The 19,812-nt window shown below is 30.8% G+C and overlaps 1 protein-coding gene across 1 annotated transcript in view; it reads left to right on the top strand.

Moving 5' to 3' along the window:
- Nucleotides 1-19,812, top strand: part of LOC142332392 (N-acetylglucosamine-6-phosphate deacetylase) — a 35,605-nt gene that overhangs the window by 6,149 nt on the left and 9,644 nt on the right. Inside the window, exons 3-6 of the mRNA XM_075378817.1 lie at nt 459-593; nt 6,328-6,463; nt 13,258-13,346; nt 19,653-19,788. Of these exons, the coding sequence (XP_075234932.1) occupies nt 459-593; nt 6,328-6,463; nt 13,258-13,346; nt 19,653-19,788 (496 nt within the window). The remainder of the gene's footprint in view (nt 1-458; nt 594-6,327; nt 6,464-13,257; nt 13,347-19,652; nt 19,789-19,812) is intronic.

Here is a 19,812-nt window from a genome sequence, read left to right as displayed (position 1 = left end):
TATTTTTAAGTTTATTTTTATTTCTTGTTTTGTGTATGTTATGATTGCATATTGAACTCAACATCTAACCTATTGGGTAGGTATTTGCATTTTTAATTTAATTTCCTTCATGTCTCTCAGTGTTGTTAAAAACTCAAAGTAGATGTGTTTTGTGTTAGAGTTCATTTCCTAGTAGTACACCGATGGGAATACCACATGTGGCATTTGCATCAGAGGCATCCTGACTGAGGCAAGAACAAGGCTGAGAGTAGCCTTTTGTCAGGGTTCAGAAGATGACCTTTGGTAAAACCCATAAGGGCTAGGTGGCCAGGTGACTGAAACTGCCACATGGAGGGTGTCTTCCCCTACGGGATCAGGATGTAATTATACTGTTAATCTGTTTATTATTTGTTCCATTGTTATTTTATTTATGTTTATGTAATCAGTTAATAATTGTAAAATTTTTATGTTATTTTAAGATTCTTCCTAAACTGAGGAAACGAATGGGTGGTGAAGAAGGTGCAGCAGTATTAGGTGTTCACTTAGAAGGACCTTTTATTAGTCCTTTGAAAAAGGGTGCACATGATGAAAAAGTACTGCAGTCATTTCCTAATGTATGTTATATATTGTTTTCTTTTTTAATTTAGAGTTGATTTGTAATATTTTTTATGTGAACCAGTGTCTGCTTGTATGGTTGGTTATTTGATACTTTTTCGTTAACTGTACGATTGTCACATTTTTCTACTTTTGCATTGCAACATTACAACAGTATTGGCTTAATTTTCTTCCATGTGTTCTTTAGTGATTTATTTAGAATAATATTATTATTCTGTATTTTTGGATTTTGTAGATTGTAAAAAATGCCTTGCCTGACCTGGACGTCACAGAACCTGCACTTAAAAGACAGACGATGCTCTCTGACACAGAGATCAATATATTTGTTATTTAGAATATTTTCAATGTCTTTAATGTCTTTTTTATTAATAAGCCTGTTTTTATCATAATTTCTAACCCTTTTAATATCAAATAGATCATGGGTTGAAAGGATATCTAAACTATTAATAGACTCAAACATTGACCCAACAAACTCAATAATCCAGTTCTTTTATTTCTAAATTTATTTATTTTTTTAATTAGTAGATTTATTGTGTAAAATATTGTAGCAGTTGGGAGACAGCCAGAATCATCCATTTCTATTATTTTTATCGTCAATGAGATCATGGCTTTAAGTTTAGTCACTTAAATTATTATAATATATTATATAGACTTTTATATTTATATAATATTATATAGACTTTTTGTGTGTTGTAATAGTACACGTTCTAGCTTATCAAAATATACAGAGTGTATCATGAAGTTCTTCTGCTACTTCCATAACTGTTCCACTCGTGAAAATAATGAAAAAAGTTCACATGCATACTAAAATCATTTACAACTTATGGCTAGTGAAAGATCTTGTTTGGATTTCAGCTACCTGGGTGAAATGAGATCATACTGAAATTTTTAGGATGTTAATTAAGCAACAGAATTAGAGTTTATTCATGGTTTTTGACCTGAATCGAATACAGTAAGAAAAATTTATAAAAACAATATTTTTTTTTTTGTCTTCAGTCATTTGACTGGTTTGATGCAGCTCTCCAAGATTCCCTATCTAGTGCTAATCGTTTCATTTCAGTATACCCTCTACATCCTACATCCCTAACAATTTGTTTTACATATTCCAAACGTGGCCTGCCTACACAATTTTTCCCTTCTACCTGTCCTTCCAATATCAAAGCGACTATTCCAGGATGCCTTAGTATGTGGCCTATAAGTCTGTCTCTTCTTTTAACTATATTTTTCCAAATGCTTCTTTCTTCATCTATTTGCCGCAATACCTCTTCATTTGTCACTTTATCCACCCATCTGATTTTTAACATTCTCCTATAGCACCACATTTCAAAAGCTTCTAACCTTTTCTTCTCAGATACTCCGATCGTCCAAGTTTCACTTCCATATAAAGCGACACTCCAAACATACACTTTCAAAAATCTTTTCCCGACATTTAAATTAATTTTTGATGTAAACAAATTATATTTCTTACTGAAGGCTCGTTTAGCTTGTGCTATTCGGCATTTTATATCGCTCCTGCTTCGTCCATCTTTAGTAATTCTACATCCCAAATAACAAAATTCTTCTACCTTCATAATCTTTTCTCCTCCTATTTTCACATTCAGTGGTCCATCTTTGTTATTTCTACTACATTTCATTACTTTTGTTTTCTTCTTGTTTATTTTCATGCGATAGTTCTTGTGTAGGACTTCGTCTATGCCGTTCATTGTTTCTTCTAAATCCTTTTTACTCTCGGCTAGAATTACTATATCATCAGCAAATTGTAGCATTTTTATCTTTTCACCTTTTACTGTTACTCCGAATCTAAATTGTTCGTTAACATCATTAACTGCTAGTTCCATGTAAAGATAAAAAAGTAACGGAGATAGGGAACATCCTTGTCGGACTCCCTTTCTTATTACGGCTTCTTTCTTATGTTCTTCAATTGTTACTGTTGCTGTTTGGTTCCTGTACATGTTAGCAATTGTTCTTCTATCTCTGTATTTGAACCCTAATTTTTTTAAAATGCTGAACATTTTATTCCAGTCTACGTTATCAAAAGCCTTTTCTAGGTCTATAAACGCCAAGTATGTTGGTTTGTTTTTCTTTAATCTTCCTTCTACTATTAATCTGAGGCCTAAAATTGCTTTCCTTGTCCCTATACTTTTCCTGAAACCAAATTGGTCTTCTCCTAACACTTCCTCCACTCTCCTCTCAATTCTTCTGTATAGAATTCTAGTTAAGATTTTTGATGCATGACTAGTTAAACTAATTGTTCTGTATTCTTCACATTTATCTGCCCCTGCTTTCTTTGGTATCATTACTATAACACTTTTTTTGAAGTCTGATGGAAATTCCCCTTTTTCATAAATATTACACACCAGTTTGTATAATCTATCAATTGCTTCCTCACCTGCACTGCGCAGTAATTCTACAGGTATTCTGTCTATTCCAGGAGCCTTTCTGCCATTTAAATCTTTTAATGCTCTCTTAAATTCAGATCTCAGTATTGTTTCTCCCATTTCATCCTCCTCAACTTCCTCTTCTTCCTCTATAACACCATTTTCTAATTCATTTCCTCCGTATAACTCTTCAATATATTCCACCCATCTATCGACTTTACCTTTTGTATTATATATTGGTGTACCATCTTTGTTTAACACATTATTAGATTTTAATTTATGTACCCCAAAATTTTACTTAACTTTCCTGTATGCTCTGTCTATTTTACCAATGTTCATTTTTCTTTCCACTTTTGAACACTTTTCATTAATCCACTCTTCTTTCGCCAGTTTGCACGTCCTGTTTATAGCATTTCTTAATTGCCGATAGTTCCTTTTACTTTCTTCATCACTAGCATTCTTATATTTTCTACGTTCATCCATCAGCTGCAATATATCGTCTGAAACCCAAGGTTTTTTACCAGTTCTCTTTATTCCGCCTAAGTTTGCTTCTGCTGATTTAAGAATTTCCTTTTTAACATTCTCCCATTCTTCTTCTACATTTTCTACCTTATCTTTTTTACTCAGACCTCTTGTGATGTCCTCCTCAAAAATCTTCTTTACCTCCTCTTCCTCAAGCTTCTCTAAATTCCACAGATTCATCTGACACCTTTTCTTCAGGTTTTTAAACCCCAATCTACATTTCATTATCACCAAATTATGGACGCTATCAATGTCTGCTCCAGGGTAAGTTTTGCAGTCAATGAGTTGATTTCTAAATCTTTGCTTAACCATGATATAATCTATGTGATACCTTGCAGTATCGCCTGGCTTTTTCCAAGTGTATATTCTTCTATTATGATTTTTAAATTGGGTGTTGGCAATTACTAAATTATACTTCGTGCAAAACTCTATAAGTCGGTCCCCTCTTTCGTTCCTTTTGCCCAGCCCGAATTCACCCACTATATTTCCTTCCTTGCCTTTTCCAATGCTTGCATTCCAATCTCCAACTATTATTAAATTTTTATCTCCTTTTACGTGTTTAATTGCTTCATCAATCTCTTCATATACACACTCTACCTAATCATCATCATGGGCACTTGTAGGCATATAGACGTTAACAATCGTTGTCGGTTTAGGTTTTGATTTTATCCTTATTACAATGATTCTATCGCTATGCGTCTTGAAATACTCCGCTCTCCTCCCTATCTTCTTGTTCATCACGAAACCTACTCCTGCCTGCCCATTATTTGATGCCGAGTTAATTACTCTAAAATCACCTGACCAAAAGTCGCCTTCCTCTTCCCACCGAACCTTACTAATTCCTACTATATCCACATTTACCCTATCCATTTCCCTTTTTAAATTTTCTACCCTACCAACGTTTTTTAAGCTTCTAACATTCCATGCTCCGACTCTTAGAATGTTATTTTTTAGTTTTCTGGTGACCCCTTCCTTAGTAGTCCCCACCCGGAGATCCGAACGGGGGACTATTTTACCTCCGGAAAAAAAAAACAATATTTACTGCTAAAAATTGCTGTTAAAAAATTTAAAAAAAATTAGAAATTACACAATAATAATTGTAAAATAAAAACAAATGAAAATCACTTAAATAATAATTTTTTTATTAATGACAGAAACTTTCTTCAAGAGGAATTGTCCCAGCTGCATAAAGATGTTCCTCTAGTGCTTAGATGCAAAGTATACTTCCAGCATAATGGCATACCTCCCCACTTCTCTTGTTCCATTTCTACTGACTTAAATCATCATTTCCCTGAGTGTTGGATTAGTCATGGAGGTTCACATTCCTGGCCACCAAGATCGCCTGATCTAACACCTTTATATTTTTGCATCTGGGGATGGATGAAAAATATTATATACAAAACAAAAATACATTTTTGTGAGGAATTAATTCTCCGCATTATGGATGCTGCTGAGCAACTTAAGGAGAACCCTGGTGTTCACCCCATATTTCTCAAAAACTACTGCAGATATGGTTCTGGAACCTACTATTCGATTTTTCAGATAAAAAACCATGAATAAATACTAATTCTGCCCCTTAATTAACGTCCTAAAAATTGCAGTAAGAACTCATTTCATCGGGGTAGCTGAAATCCGAGTGAAATCTTTCACTAGACATAACTTGCAACAAAACATTTTATGACATATGTTTATATGAACTTTTTCCATTATTTTTACAAGAAGACCTAGGTTATGAAAGTCCCAGGAGGACTTCATGATTCACTCTATATATGCCCAGAATTCTCATGAAGACATGATGAGTTTTATTATAAAAATTTAAATATTCTTCTACAGCAAGTGTTGTCTGGTAGCTACTAAATCTATAAACCATATTTTTGCTTTGCTAATAGCCATACTTCCCCTAGTTATTAAATGTCTGAAGAATTGAATTGGTCAGATGTACTCAAGTAAATTTTAGGAAATAATCTGAAAAACTGTATTTTACTTAAAATATATTTAATCTATAAATATTATTTTTGCTTAAATGAGTTTTATTTTTATGTTAATTTAGTGTTGTTCCATATAAAACTTGATGCAAAAGGGCTTTTCTATTATGTTTATTTCAATTTCTTCTCATTACTTCCTCCAATTTTCTACCATTTACTGTACTGGTTTATGTTTATTGTACATTTATAGCCTATACTATATAATATTATGCATGAAGATCATGCTGTGTTTTGAACAAAAATTGCAGGTTGAATTTATTGTGACACGTCAGTAATTTACAAAATTGAATTATTATCATTGACTTCGATATTTTCATCTGAAATTTTGTATCAGTAGTCGCTCCCTTTTTATGAAAAATAAATTTTTGAAATTTATTTTCTCAGAATGGACTTATTAAAAAATGGGTAAAAAAATTCACTTCAATCACTTTTTGACTATTTTTTTTTAACTTACATCATTAGGATTAATTTTATAGAGCCTGTTATAAAATCTGAAACAATTTTACCTGGAAGTTTTCATTTGTTAGATTGAAGTTTTTACTGAGATTCTGTTTTGGGTATTAAATTACGATTTGACATCCTGAAAGTACCAGAACACTGGGTAATTCAGCTTTTTCAGGATAATTTACTCGGATAATATTATGCAAAAGGTTATTTATTTACTGGTGATGATTTTATTGAATTCTAACTTGTACAGCATGTATAAATTAGATAAATAAAAATAATATTTAATTATTAATGAAGTTATTATTTAATTATTAAGGAACCTTACTAGTATTAAAAATAACTAAAACTTACTTTATTGAATGTTTATGGATTATGTTTATTTGTAATTATTTTAATTTTAGGGGTATGAAACATTAAAAGAAACATATGGACGAATGCACAATGTTGCCTTGTTAACGCTAGCTCCTGAAATCCCAAATGCACTTGATGTTATAACAAGAGTAAAAAAAGATTATCAAAAATTGATTATTTCAATTGGTAAGTTACATTTTATATGTGTCTGGAAAATTGTTTAATTCAGCCAGTTTATAAAATCGTAAAGTACTAGCTTCTCTTCCACTAGTCCTGGGCATGTATCGTAGCAAGATTCTAGTTTTACTTATTATTATTTATCTGATTATTATTATTATTATGATATAAAATACATACACATAAAAAAGCTGACAACACATTTGTCGGACTCCGTCACACAGCTAAAGCTGTGTCTGATATATGGCTTACACACACAACTTAATTTAAAATATTTATCTTTTTTTTTAAATATAATACTTTTTCATTTATTTAATTCAATGATTCTAAAGTGTATGCGCATACCGTATTTAATTTGTTTGGGTGTGGTGATACTAGTGGTGACAGTCGGCACTAACTAAGCTAATGTAATTTCACAACTTTCATAGAACAAATTTCATTTGTTAGGTTGGCAGACTGGTGTAGCTGCGAGGCTTAAAACACAAAGTACCAACTCAACCAGGCGATCGAGTTACTTTTTACACTTCAAATATTATTCATTTATTTAGTTCTACTGCTCACCTGTGACCACAACATAACAGACTACTACAACAGCATTTTTTATGGTGGGGCTGTGATTTTTCAAATGGTTTTTGCAAATATTGTTATTTTTTAATTGTTAACAAATGTGCCTAAGAAAAATATGACTTTAATTAGGCAAAATATTGACATACTGAGGGTGACCTTGCTCTACAGCTTCACCTCCTTGACTTTTAAGTTGAAAATTTAATGGGATTAATGTCTCATATATAGAAGTAATCTGACCAACTTTGGTCAAAATCGTTCCAGTAGTTCTGGAGATATAAGGTGATTTAGAGGCCAACATCAAACACATGTACATATGAACATTAACATTCAGAAAATTTCTATCTGGTTTTTTAGATTCCTAAGGTGTCAAAAAGTCAAGATCCGGTGAAAACTGCATATTCCCGAATTGGACCAATACAATACTTTTCCTTATATTATATTTATATTTTTTTCTTATATTTTCTTTTATTTCTTTCACTTTTACAGATGTAATAATTAATGGAGTAATCCTAATACTAATTATAATATTACTTAACTTAATCATACTTAATTTAACATTGTTTTATAATACAATTTAATATTTATTACTTAACTTAACTTAATTATACTTAATTTATATTATTTGTAAAAGATGAAAGATTAGGTGTCCACAAGGGTTTTGTGGAACCATCTCTTTCCTATTAATCTTTTTAGTTTGAGTAAGGGGAAAAGTAAACAGTTTTATCTTATGTAGGAGGATTAATTCATGATTTGCTCTGGTGGAAACTTATCTTTTCTGCAGTTAAGTATAGAGAAGATCAATCGTCGCCAAATATTTATGTTTACTAATAAACCTTTCATCCAGTGCTACCCGTTAAGTTATAAATGTAAAAAATCTATTACTGTGTTAAGACCAATAGTATAAAGCATTATAATTAATTATATATGTAATCATAAATCATGTAATTACATGGAACATACTTTCAGCGTCATCAATATTAATTAGCCATCGTCTTAGTAGCTTTAAGAAAGTGTTTAGGTTTCTACTGGTCTTTATATGATTAGGAAGTATGTTATACAATCTAGGAGCAGTACTTAAAAAGAACTTCATATAACTCGTTTTATTTGCTCTGGGGACATATACATTCCTTTTACTTCTAAGTTCGTACTCGGTTATCATACTATCTCTATGACCGCTTCTGATAAAGAAAATTTTCATTACTTTATAAACATGTAAATAACGTAGCGGTAATATAGACAATTCCCTAAATATTGGCAAAGAATGATCCGTAGTTCTTTTTTTACTTATCATTCTAACGAATCTTTTTTGGATTTTGATTATGGAATCTAAATTTGTAACATAAGTTCCTCCCCAACAGCTGATGCCGTAGTCTAGTCGACTATGCACAATAGCAAAATAAAGTTTCCTACTAGAGCTATAGCTCTGCTATAACAGGAAAGTAAAAATATAAAAGAATATATGTTTGTTTTAAAGTATAAATACATATATATATATATATTTTTTTTTTGATTTCTAAATGCAAATTAATTTATATTTAATCAACCCTAAGCACTGAACAATTGAAATAGGATGATTTAACTCATTTCATTACGAATAGAAATGCTTTCGCAAATTTGATTCGCATCATCAGCTGCATACATTTATACATATATATATATTTATATTACAAAAACATTATCATTGAGAGTAAATTCAGTGAAAAGGCTAGCACATGAATTTGCTTTGCTTAAGTTTTTGTTTTTATTTTAAAAGTTTTAATTCTTATCTGTGTTTTAATTACATTTTTACATTTTAATTTAAATTTAATTGCTTAAATGTATTTTATATTTTATGTTTTTTATTTCTTGGTTTGATTATAATTTTTAAAAAAAAATTCAATTTAAATAAAAGTTTTAAAAAACTTTTATATAAGATTTAAAAATATAAGTTAAATTTAATTTAAAGATTTTTAATAAAATTCAATTTGTTATAAATATTTTTAATATAAGTGAATAAGTGGTATGTTATCATGGATTGCAAGTTTATGATGTTTTTATAATATACCAGGTGTGTAAATATGAAACCGGAATTTTTGTATAGAAAATACACGTTTATTGTATGAAGATGATAAAGAATATTTTATTCAAAATATTGTCCATCGCTAGCTATATATTTTTCCCATCTCTCTGACAATCTACAGATGCCACACGAAAAAAATTGATGCTCTTTTGAGACAAATGAGTCATCGAGCCATTTTCATAAGAAGTGAAGAGCTGTTCAGCAGGTATGTGTCCTGTCGATGCAAATAAATAGTAGTCGGACGAAGCCAAGTCTGGTGAGTAAGCCGCATGTGAAAGTATTTTCCAACTGAACGCCTCAATTGTTTCCTTGACCGGTTTTGTGTGATGGTGCATTATCATGAAGCAAAATCACTTTGTATTGGCTTTTTTGATATTCTGTTGTTTTTCATGCAATGCTTGATTCAAATTGATCATTTGTTGTCGGTAGCGTTCAGTATTAATGGTTTCACCAGGTTTTAGCAGCTCATAACAGATCACACCCTTCTGATCCCACCAAACACAGAGCATTGTCTTCTTTCCACAGCGATTTGGCCTTAAAATCAATGTCGATAGTTCACCTGGAGTTACGCTTAGGATTCTCAAAATATATCTATTTTTCATCACCTGTCACAATTCAATGGAGAAATTAATTTCTTTTGTAAGCAGCATTTCGCAAGTGGTTTTTTGGTTTTCTTGCTGTCTTTCATTCAGTTCATGTGGAACGCATTTTCCCATCTTCTAGATCTTTCCAGAAGGTGTTGCGTTTGAGGATCATCCTCATCCAACAATGCTTGCAATTCGCTGTCTTCAAACTTTTCCGGTGGTCTTCTATGTTCTTCGTTTCTTATGTCAAAATCGTTACTTTTGAATTTTTTTTTTAAACCACTCAAAGGACTGTGATTTACCAAATGCTTGCTCACTGTAAGCTTCGACAAGCATTCAATGCGATTCTGCAGCAGTTCTCTTTAAATGGTAACAGAAAATCAATGCCGTCTGCAAATCGTAGTCTGATGGTACAAAAATTGACATGTTCAATGCTAATTAAAACCATGCTGTTGTATGAAACTTGTATTGTTGTGAGTTGAAAATCTTTGTCAGCTGTCAAGGACAGAAAATAGCACCAATGATGCGCTTTGATGGTAACTACATTAACATCTATGGTTAAATTCTGGTTTCATATTTACACACCTGGTATATATATATATATTTAAATGTATGTAGCTGATGATGCAAATCAATTTTGTGTAAGCGCTTCTGTTTGTAGTGAAATAAGGTAAGTCATCCTATTTAAATTGTTCTGTGCTTAGGGTTGATTTATTAAATATAAATTTATATATATATATATATATACTGGGTGGGGCAGAACAGTTGGATGAAGTAAAAGTCGCGCCATGCCTACATTTGTGTAGCTAGTAGGGAAAATACATGATAGCTGAGTTATACAGTTTAAAGTCTTCAGTGATGATGCAGTATTAGTTGGAAGAGTGTTGCGTTTTTGCAGCAGAAGCATTTTACAAACATTATGGTTCAGCTATTGTTAACATAATGAGTTTTTGATGAGATTTTAAATTGGAAAGAATGGAAAGATTCCCACTTGCCAAATATTATTGAATTGGGTCAGACAATTCAGATCTAATGCATCAGTTATCAAGAAGAAGCTTCCTGGTCACCCTAGAAGTGTGCGAACCTTGGAAAATGTATGGAGAATGGCAGAAGTGTTTCAGTATAGTCCTCAGTGTTCTACTTTTTACCATTCAACTGCCTTGCACTTAACGTGTAAAGCCATCGGACGCATCTTACATGATGATTTAATGTTCTATCCCTATAAAATGCAAATAGTGCAACAATTCTATCCATGTGATTTGAATTATCGGAGTGACTTCTGTAGATAAATGTTAAACTAATTGAAAAAACATCGCAATTGCTGGATCATCTGCTAATATCCAATGAGGCACATTTTCATCGAAACAGATACATTAACGAGCAGATCTTCAGGTACTGGGATACAGAGAACGCATGTTGCATGAAAAACCATGCATAGTGGTGGTGGTGTGGTGTGATAAAGTTACAGTGTGGTGTTAGTACATTTGGAGCGATTGGGTCGTACTTTTTTGAGAATGCTAATGATCGGTCTGTTACGGTCACATCAGATTGATAAGTGGTGCTGTGATGAATGTTTCTCCATAATGAACTTCGTCGGCACATGTCAACAAATGGCTGGGATAGTTCTACAGGATTATGCTACCGCCCACAAGCACGAAATTCCATGGCAGTCATCTGAGAAATGTTTCCCAAACATGTCGTCTCCCTTGTTTTGGAGATGTCACATGGCCTCCCCACTCGCCTCATTAATCGGCATGTGATTTTTTTCTTATGGGGTTGTTTGAAAGAGAAGTTTTATGCCAGCGGAACTGAAAGATTTCATCCGAGCAAAAGTTCATGCAATTCTAGTGGATAGGCTGACATCAGGTGAGATGCCTTACCGCTAATGGTGGTCACTTGCATGATGTTATTTTCAAAACACGAGTAGAAAATTAAATGCTTTTCCTTGTTCTTTACAGTAATTTACTTAGTATGTAGTATTTTGTGTGCAATTAAATTGTTCATTTTGAAGTTTTAAATTACTTGTTTCTGCCCCGCTCATGTATTTATATGCATCTGAATTTTTAAACAATATTTTAAAAAAAATTCAGACAAACAAATATCATTTTCCACTCATTTAGTTTCATTATAAACATATGTAAAAACATTTCTTTGCTTAAATCACACACCTACAGTTAGATAAAAAATGTAAGTCAGAAAGTTCATGAATCATACCAGTAAATACAGTATGTAGCTTAGTAGGTAATGTATATTTTTTATAATACATATATCTAAATTGTATATACAAATTGATTGAACTTTTGTATTTTTTCCAATTGATTTTTGTATGAATTTTAAGTATTATTTATCAGATTTAAAAAGTTAATTGATACAACAATTTTACTCATTGTTTAAATGTTTTATTATGAATTGTTAATAATGATTGAAATCTAGACTAATTTTCTTGTATAATATTAATAGAATATTATTTATTAATCTCTTCATTTGTTTTTATAGTATGTATTTACAGTATCTACTAAAACAATAATTCTTAACAAAATAATAATTATATCCATCTCCATTAAATCAGACAACAAAACTGTTTTCATATTACTAAACTCAATTCTTTGGTTTTTTAGAAACCCTTTTTACCATATTATACTTTCATTGCCACTTTTAATAAATAATTGACCCATTTAAAGGATCTTCCTACCTACTTAGTTAAAGTAAAATTGGATGGTTTTATTTTACGTAAACATTATAACTTTTTTAATGAATTTTTAAATAATGCTGATAAATAAATGAAAGGCAAAAAAAAAATTCACTCTGCATATTTATTTAATATATGTAAATATGGACTCAAATAATTTTCATTAATGTCTTTTCAGTTAATATTTATATTGTAGTTATTTTGTATCTTCACATGTTTAATTTACTGTCACTTTATGAGTTTGTATTTTTAAATTGTTTGATTCAACCAGACAAATGCTGGGGCATTTTCGTTCTTTTTTGTGTGTGGAGTAACATTCCTAACCAGTCTTGACATCATTTATATAATGTAAAAACTGATCATAATAAAATGTTAATTCATTTATTGGTTGTCAGTGTTGCCAGTTGTAATAATGTATCCTACTCAAACTGAGCTTGATGGTTTATGATTTAGATTTGCTTTTGTTTTAAAGATATAATATTTTGTTCTTGTATTTAATAAATAGAATCAGCAGTTATTTCTAAAATATAGATATTATTTTCAATGTTTATTGTTCATGAGGTGTTTTGCTGTATCAGGACATTTTTATCATTATTCGTAAATGCAATGTAAAGCTCATTAAATCTTATTTTAGGTTTGTAATAAATTTAATTCCTCCAATAAAAAAATAAAATTTACTTTAAAAATTTAAGAAAACAATAATATTAATTCTTTGACATATTTATTACCACAAGTAATATAATAACTAAACACACAGTTGCATTAAAAAAAAAGAAAACATATATAAAATTGTGATATATAAAAATTTCACTCAATCATGTAACAAATATTTTTTTGTAATATAAATTACTGTAATAAAAACTGGATGTTGTATAAATGTTTTTTTAATGTTCATGTTTTTCAGGTCATACTAATGCAGACATGGATACAGGATTAAAAGCTATAGAATGTGGTGCAAGTTTTATAACGCACTTATTTAATTGTATGAATTTAGTGAGTAGGATTTGCTTTTGTTTATTTCTGTACTTCATAAGTAATTATATATTGAGTGAGTGAACATTCAGTTTATCCAATAACTAATAATAAAATAGTTAATAAAAAAATTCAACAATTGTTTTTATTACATGTTTAATATACATCGGAGGAAGTGTTCTAAATGTTACCTTTCTGCACTTTTATATTCATGTCAGGATTTAAGCACTTGAACATTTTTTATACTAATTTTTGTTCTGTCTTTTAAAAACCACTGGAATTATGAAACAATAGCTTGGTGGTTCCGATAATTTGGATTAGAAGATCTGAAGATTTCCCAGAATCAAAAATTGCAAGGTATCAAATCATATGAAATCTTGGTCATTTCAGCGACCTATCCGTAAAGGTAAAGTTTGATCAGGGTAGTCTCTAACTTGAAAATCATAGTCAGGAGGTGTCCCACCTTGCTACCAAACAATGGTATGGCCAACGTCAAATACAGGGTTGTTTAACAGCCAGGTAATAACCAATATTTCATGACACAAATTCCTTGTTTTACCCTAAAAAAAATAAAGTTCTAACATGGCTTTTTTTTGTTAATCTAACACCAAATATATATTACAAGTACATTCTAAGTTCCTTCTCCATATGCTAATGGTTTTCTGCCGACAAACAAATTTATAACAGTTCAATTTATGACCATTCATTTAAAATCGTGCTTCATCCAACCATATCACCAAGGTAGAGAACTGAGAATCTGCTGTCAACAAATGATAAATTTCTTGCAACATTCCTTTTGTCTGTCAAAATCATTTTCGCAAAGTGCATGAAGTAGTCTTGGTCTGATTTCTTTCAAATCTCTTCTTTCAAATCGTTCTCAAGAACTTATTCTGGGTATTTCTAGCCTAATGTAAATCTTTCTGTTTATATAAGGGCTATTTACTAATCTCTTCAAAACAGTTTATGTTCTAAGTACAACTAGTTCTAGGCTTACCTGTTGATCATGGAGCACCTCTATTATTAACAAATTTTATGTAAACTTTCACAAATATTTCAATATTTGTGAAAGTTGTTTATTTATATATCAGTAGAGAAATAGAAAATCATGCACAAAATTCTTCATGGATGGCATTTTACCTTTATTATTTTTCCATCAACAGTGAAGCATAAAATCAGTAACTGAATAATAATTGGTGTTGTGTAAATTATTGTTGTAAATTGTATGTAAATTAGCTGACCAGAAACCAACAACCCAAAACCCAAATTTCCCTTCAGTTCAAGAATTTAAATTTGCATGCTAAGGATTTCACTTCCTCTGCATTATATTTAAAAGAAGGTATTGAAATGAAAAGGTATAAAAATAAAAAACATTCTTGGAAAAGGAAATATACAGAGTGATTCCAAATTACACGGCAATCTGTTGGGAGATAATTCTGTAGCCAAAAATAAGAAAAAAGATTCATATAAATATAGGTCAGAAAACGGTTCGTTAAACATTTAGCCCTGCTTTCTACCCCCTCTATGAAATTAAACCATACTAAAATTCATGGTGTACAAATCAAGGGGTAAATTTGATGCTTCCTTATGGTTTTTGATCTAAGAAATTGAGTAAAAGTCCCAGACTTATATCTCACTTAGGTTTAAAGAAAAACAGGGTATGAAATGATTAATCAACAGATTGTTTTTGAAGATGATGCTTTAATTAGAGACAAAGTGAGTTGTAGCAGTTGGCAACAATGTTTATGAACAGTTGCATGATGTTTTAAATTTACATCATTCCAGTTGGCAATGAAGCTGTGATCAAGTTTTGTGGTTGTTAGGATTAATGTTTTCTAATTTTTAAGTTTTTATTTCTTTTTTGTTTTTATTTTTGATGTAATTATAGAATTGTGTACTGACTGATGATGATGTGGGATCCCATGAAAGTTGTCTTTTGGTATTAATTTTTTAGGTTTTTCTGTTATTGTGTTTTAAGCTAATTCGTTGTTTATTTATATATCAATATATCACAAAGTTCTCCCGGGACTTTCATAACCTATTCTACTCGTGAAAATAATTGAAAAAGTTCTATAAAGGTATGTCCTAAAATGCTTTGTTTGAGAGTTATGGGTAGTGAAAGATTTTGTTTGCTCAGATATCAGTTATGTTGGTGAAATGAGGTCGTGCTGAAATTTTTAGGACTTACTTAAGGGAGCAAACTGAGTGATTTCTTATGGTTTTTGACCTGGAAAATCCAATAAAATAGGTCCTAGAATCTTATGCTGTAATCTTTGAGAAATCTAGTGAAAACCCATAAGTAGGATAAAAACCCTGTTTTTTATGTTAAATTGTAATATCTTTGTTTAATGAGTAACAAACACATAAAACTTTTAAACAAAGCTTCTAGAGAATTTAATTCTGAATAGTTTGAAAAGTTGAATAAAACAGAGAAAAATGAGAAAGTGTCAAATTTTATTTAGAAATAGTACACTTGACCAAAGTGTACTGTATAAATTTATTATACTTCTGTCATTAATAAAAAAATTATTATCTAAATAATTTTTATTTTACAATTGTTGTGTAATTTCTAGTTTTTTTTTTAACTGCAAAATTTCTCACATCACAAAAAAAAGTTGATCTTTGTTTATATTAAGTAAGTACTTTTCTGACAAACATAGTAATTAAGTATTTTTAAATAAAATTCTAATTTTTCATTGTTTTATTCAACTTATCTTACACCATTTTCTTCATAATCAGATTCTCTACAAATTTTGTTTAAAAGTTTTATGTGTTTATTACCTGTTTAACAAAGTTATTGTATGTCAAACATATAAAAACTGGGCTTTTACCCCCATTTATTGGATTTCACTCCAAAAATTACTACAGATATCCCTGGGTATTCCAGTTCTGGGGCATATTTTATACTGTTATGAATGTCCTGGGAGAACTTTGTGATACACATGTGTGTATATATATATACACACACACACATACCCACCCAGACAGACACACATGCACACACACACACACACACACACACACACACACACACACACACACACACACACACACACACACACACACATACACATGCTTGCACACATACACACACACATACACACAGAGGCTACGTTAGGAAGAAAAGAAAATTATTTGGGAACTGAGCTAGAGCTTAAAGTAAAGAAAAAACTTTGTACAAACATACATCTGAAAACGCCATATTATCAGTGAAAAATCTCTCCCCCCTGTTGAAATGAGGTCATACTGAAATTTTTAATGTGTTTTATAAGGGGGTAAATTTTACGGTTTCTATGTTTAACCTGAAAAATCAAATAAAACAGTTCCCAGAACTTTATCTCTCTAAGTTTTCATGATATCTTGTGTAAAATAGAAAATTCTGGTGACAAAGAATCCTTTTTTTTGGTTTGAAGTAAAATTACTTTGTTTTGACTAATAAGTGTGAAAATTTTAAAATCAAAACTTGTAGACAATTTAATTCTCAGAAAACTGATGTAATAAATTCTGTGAAAAACAAAAAAAAATTCATATTATTAAAAACAAAACTTAACAGAAAATTGTTAGGTTAGGCCCTTTTCAATTTGTTTGCTTACATCTTCTTTCACAAGCCTAATGATATCTTAGTGTTCCTTGATGAGGCAGCAGCATTGAGAATGCGAGCAATCAGTTCATCATATGTGTCTACTTTTTGCTTGTATATCATGTATTTTATCAAACCCCATAAACAGTAATCCAAGGAATTTAGGGCCAGTGGTCTAGGCAGCCAGTCCATTTACCAGTAAATTTTTCATCTAAGAATTATCTTTCTTCATTCTTCAAATATGTTGTTGCTTCCATATATTTTTTAGTACATTTCAATTTGTTTTGCCAGCGAAAAAATTTCAAGCAGTTCAAGAAATTCATTGTTTAAAAATTCTAGATATTTTCTCCCTGTGAAACGTTCCAATACACAAGGGCCCATTAATTGGTTGTTGTTCATGCCGCAATCAAACTTACAGTGAAAATCATTCGTGGAAATTTGATTCATCTATAGCAAGAGGACTTTCTTCAGACCATCGAAATGAATTACATGTGTTGTTTATGCCACTATGGATAAAAGCAGCTTCATCATAAAATAGTATTAACAGAATTAAGTGATAATTATTTTTAACACATTGACAAAACTGCAATCGTTCAGCATGGTCACAAAACTGTTGTTGTTAAACTTTCATAAGGTGTTGTTGAGTAGTTGAGGTGGTTTCATGAGGAGATGTTGAGCATCTTGATAAGAATGTAGTTGGTGAGCATGTAATTTCCTCTACACTGTACCTTCTTGAATGTTTAGTCGTGTAAAGATTCTTTGCGTGTTTGTTGTAGGACTAAGCTATACCACCTGAAGAATGTTTTCCCTTTCATCATCAAATATCAGTTGACATTCAGATGAAACATGAGCACTACTGGGAAGTGTACCATTCTCAAAAAGATTATTAAAAATTCTACGGAATACTTTATGATTTAAAACTGTTTGTTCAAGATACCTATATCAGTATTCTTTCACCGCAGCTGGCGCACTTCCATTGCAAAAGTCATACGAAAATCATACATCATATTCTGCAAGAGTGAAAAGATGCAGCAGTTTTTAAAAACAAAGAATTTATTACAGAATTTCACTTTTATAAATTCAAATTCAACTGGAAAAATATTGGTACCGTTTTACATTATAAAAAACAAAAACACTATAGAACTTTTTTCTCAAAAATAATGGAACACAGTGAAAAGTGTTTATTGTGTAACACATAACAATAGCATATAACACATAACACATAACAATTTTATGAAAGAATGAGTAGTATTCAAATTAAAGCATACAGTTATTGTTGCCAACCTAATTTTTCAAAGGTCTATATTTATTGTATTAAAACAGTTTTTTTAATTTTTACAAATTCATAACATTTTTCTGTTAAGTTTTGTTTTTAACAATATGAGTTGAACATTTTTCTGTTTTTCATAGACTTTATTTCATCAATTTTCTCAAGATTAAATTGTTTACAAGTTTTGACTACCTACTTCAAGCTCTAGGATCAATTCTAAATTGATTTTTCTCCTGAATTATTCTGTGTAATATTTTTTTTTTTCAGCTCACCAGGTGAGCTGATAAAACAGTTTTGAAAAATTTAATAGTTTTTCTGTTTATGTATTTAAAAAAGAAATCTTATAACAGAATTGGCAGTTAATTTAACAACATTTAACCATATATATTCTAAGTTCTAAATATTATATCCTAAAGTTGACCAGCATTGTGATTAACTTATTTTTTTAAGTTGGGTTTGTATATTTTACATCATGAACATCACTGCACCTTTTACAGCATAAGTTTTTTTCAGATGTAGATATATTATTTTGTTTAACAGAATGCTTCTTGCTCAGTGCTGAACTAGTGTCTTCAAAATTTTGAACCCAGCTAACTATTAATGGCATTAACTGACAGCCGTGTGTCATTCTGATGGCCAATGACGTGGCTTCAAAACGGCCATTGTGCAGTCATAAAACTATTTCCATTTTTATAGAATGCTTTAATTTCAAACGCACACATCCAGTATCCATAATAACTAAATGCTACTAGAAGAAAAATATAATGTTACCAAAATCTTGTGTTTGTAATTATATATTTGTAACAGTTTACTAATTCATCATAAATCAGCTGATTTTGAAGTCGAGAGTTCTAAGGTTCAAATGCTAGTAAAGGCTTTTGTATGGATTTGAATACTAGATACTGTGAATGCTGTGAACCGGTGAATACAGTGATACCGTGAATACTAGATACTGAACACTGGTGTTCTTTGGTAGTTTGGTTTCAATTAACCACATCTCAGGAATGGTCGATCTGAGACTGTACAAGACTACACTTCATTTACATTCATACATATCATCCTCATTCATCCTTTGAAGTAATACCTTATAGTGGTTCCAGAGGCTAAACAGAAAAAAGAAATTATAGTTAATATGAATAATCTATATACAGCCTAAATAAGTATGAGCCGAAGTAATAACTATATTACTTCGGCTCCTACTTATTTAGGCTGTATATGTATTACATATGTATACTGTATTTCATGAAAACAGTACTGAAGTGACTACACTTCAGTACCGTTTTCATGAAATGATATATATTTAGGTGCTTAGTGGTTAGGTAAGTGTGTAGTCCTAATATTACTGCTAAACTTTTTTTCTTTTCAACCTACGGTCTGTAAAAAGAGAAGTTTTTGTTTAGGTGTAAATGTTATTTTTTGATTTATTGTACATTTATATTTGTTAGTGTTTATTGATATTATAAAATTCTTGTTATTAAAGTTTCATCACCGTGATCCTGGTTTGCTTGGTCTTGTTGCAACAGTTACTGACAAACCATTGACATTTGGTTTAATACCTGATGGTTTGCATACACATCCTGCTTCAATACGGATTGCTCATAGAGTAAAACCAGAGGGTATGCATTTTTTCTATTGTAATT

The sequence above is a fragment of the Lycorma delicatula genome, chromosome 11 (genome assembly GCF_047948215.1).
Source record: "Lycorma delicatula isolate Av1 chromosome 11, ASM4794821v1, whole genome shotgun sequence".
NCBI lineage: Eukaryota > Metazoa > Arthropoda > Insecta > Hemiptera > Fulgoridae > Lycorma > Lycorma delicatula.
Note: the sequence above shows the minus strand (reverse complement) of the source record. Positions and strands in the feature narration are given on the sequence as shown.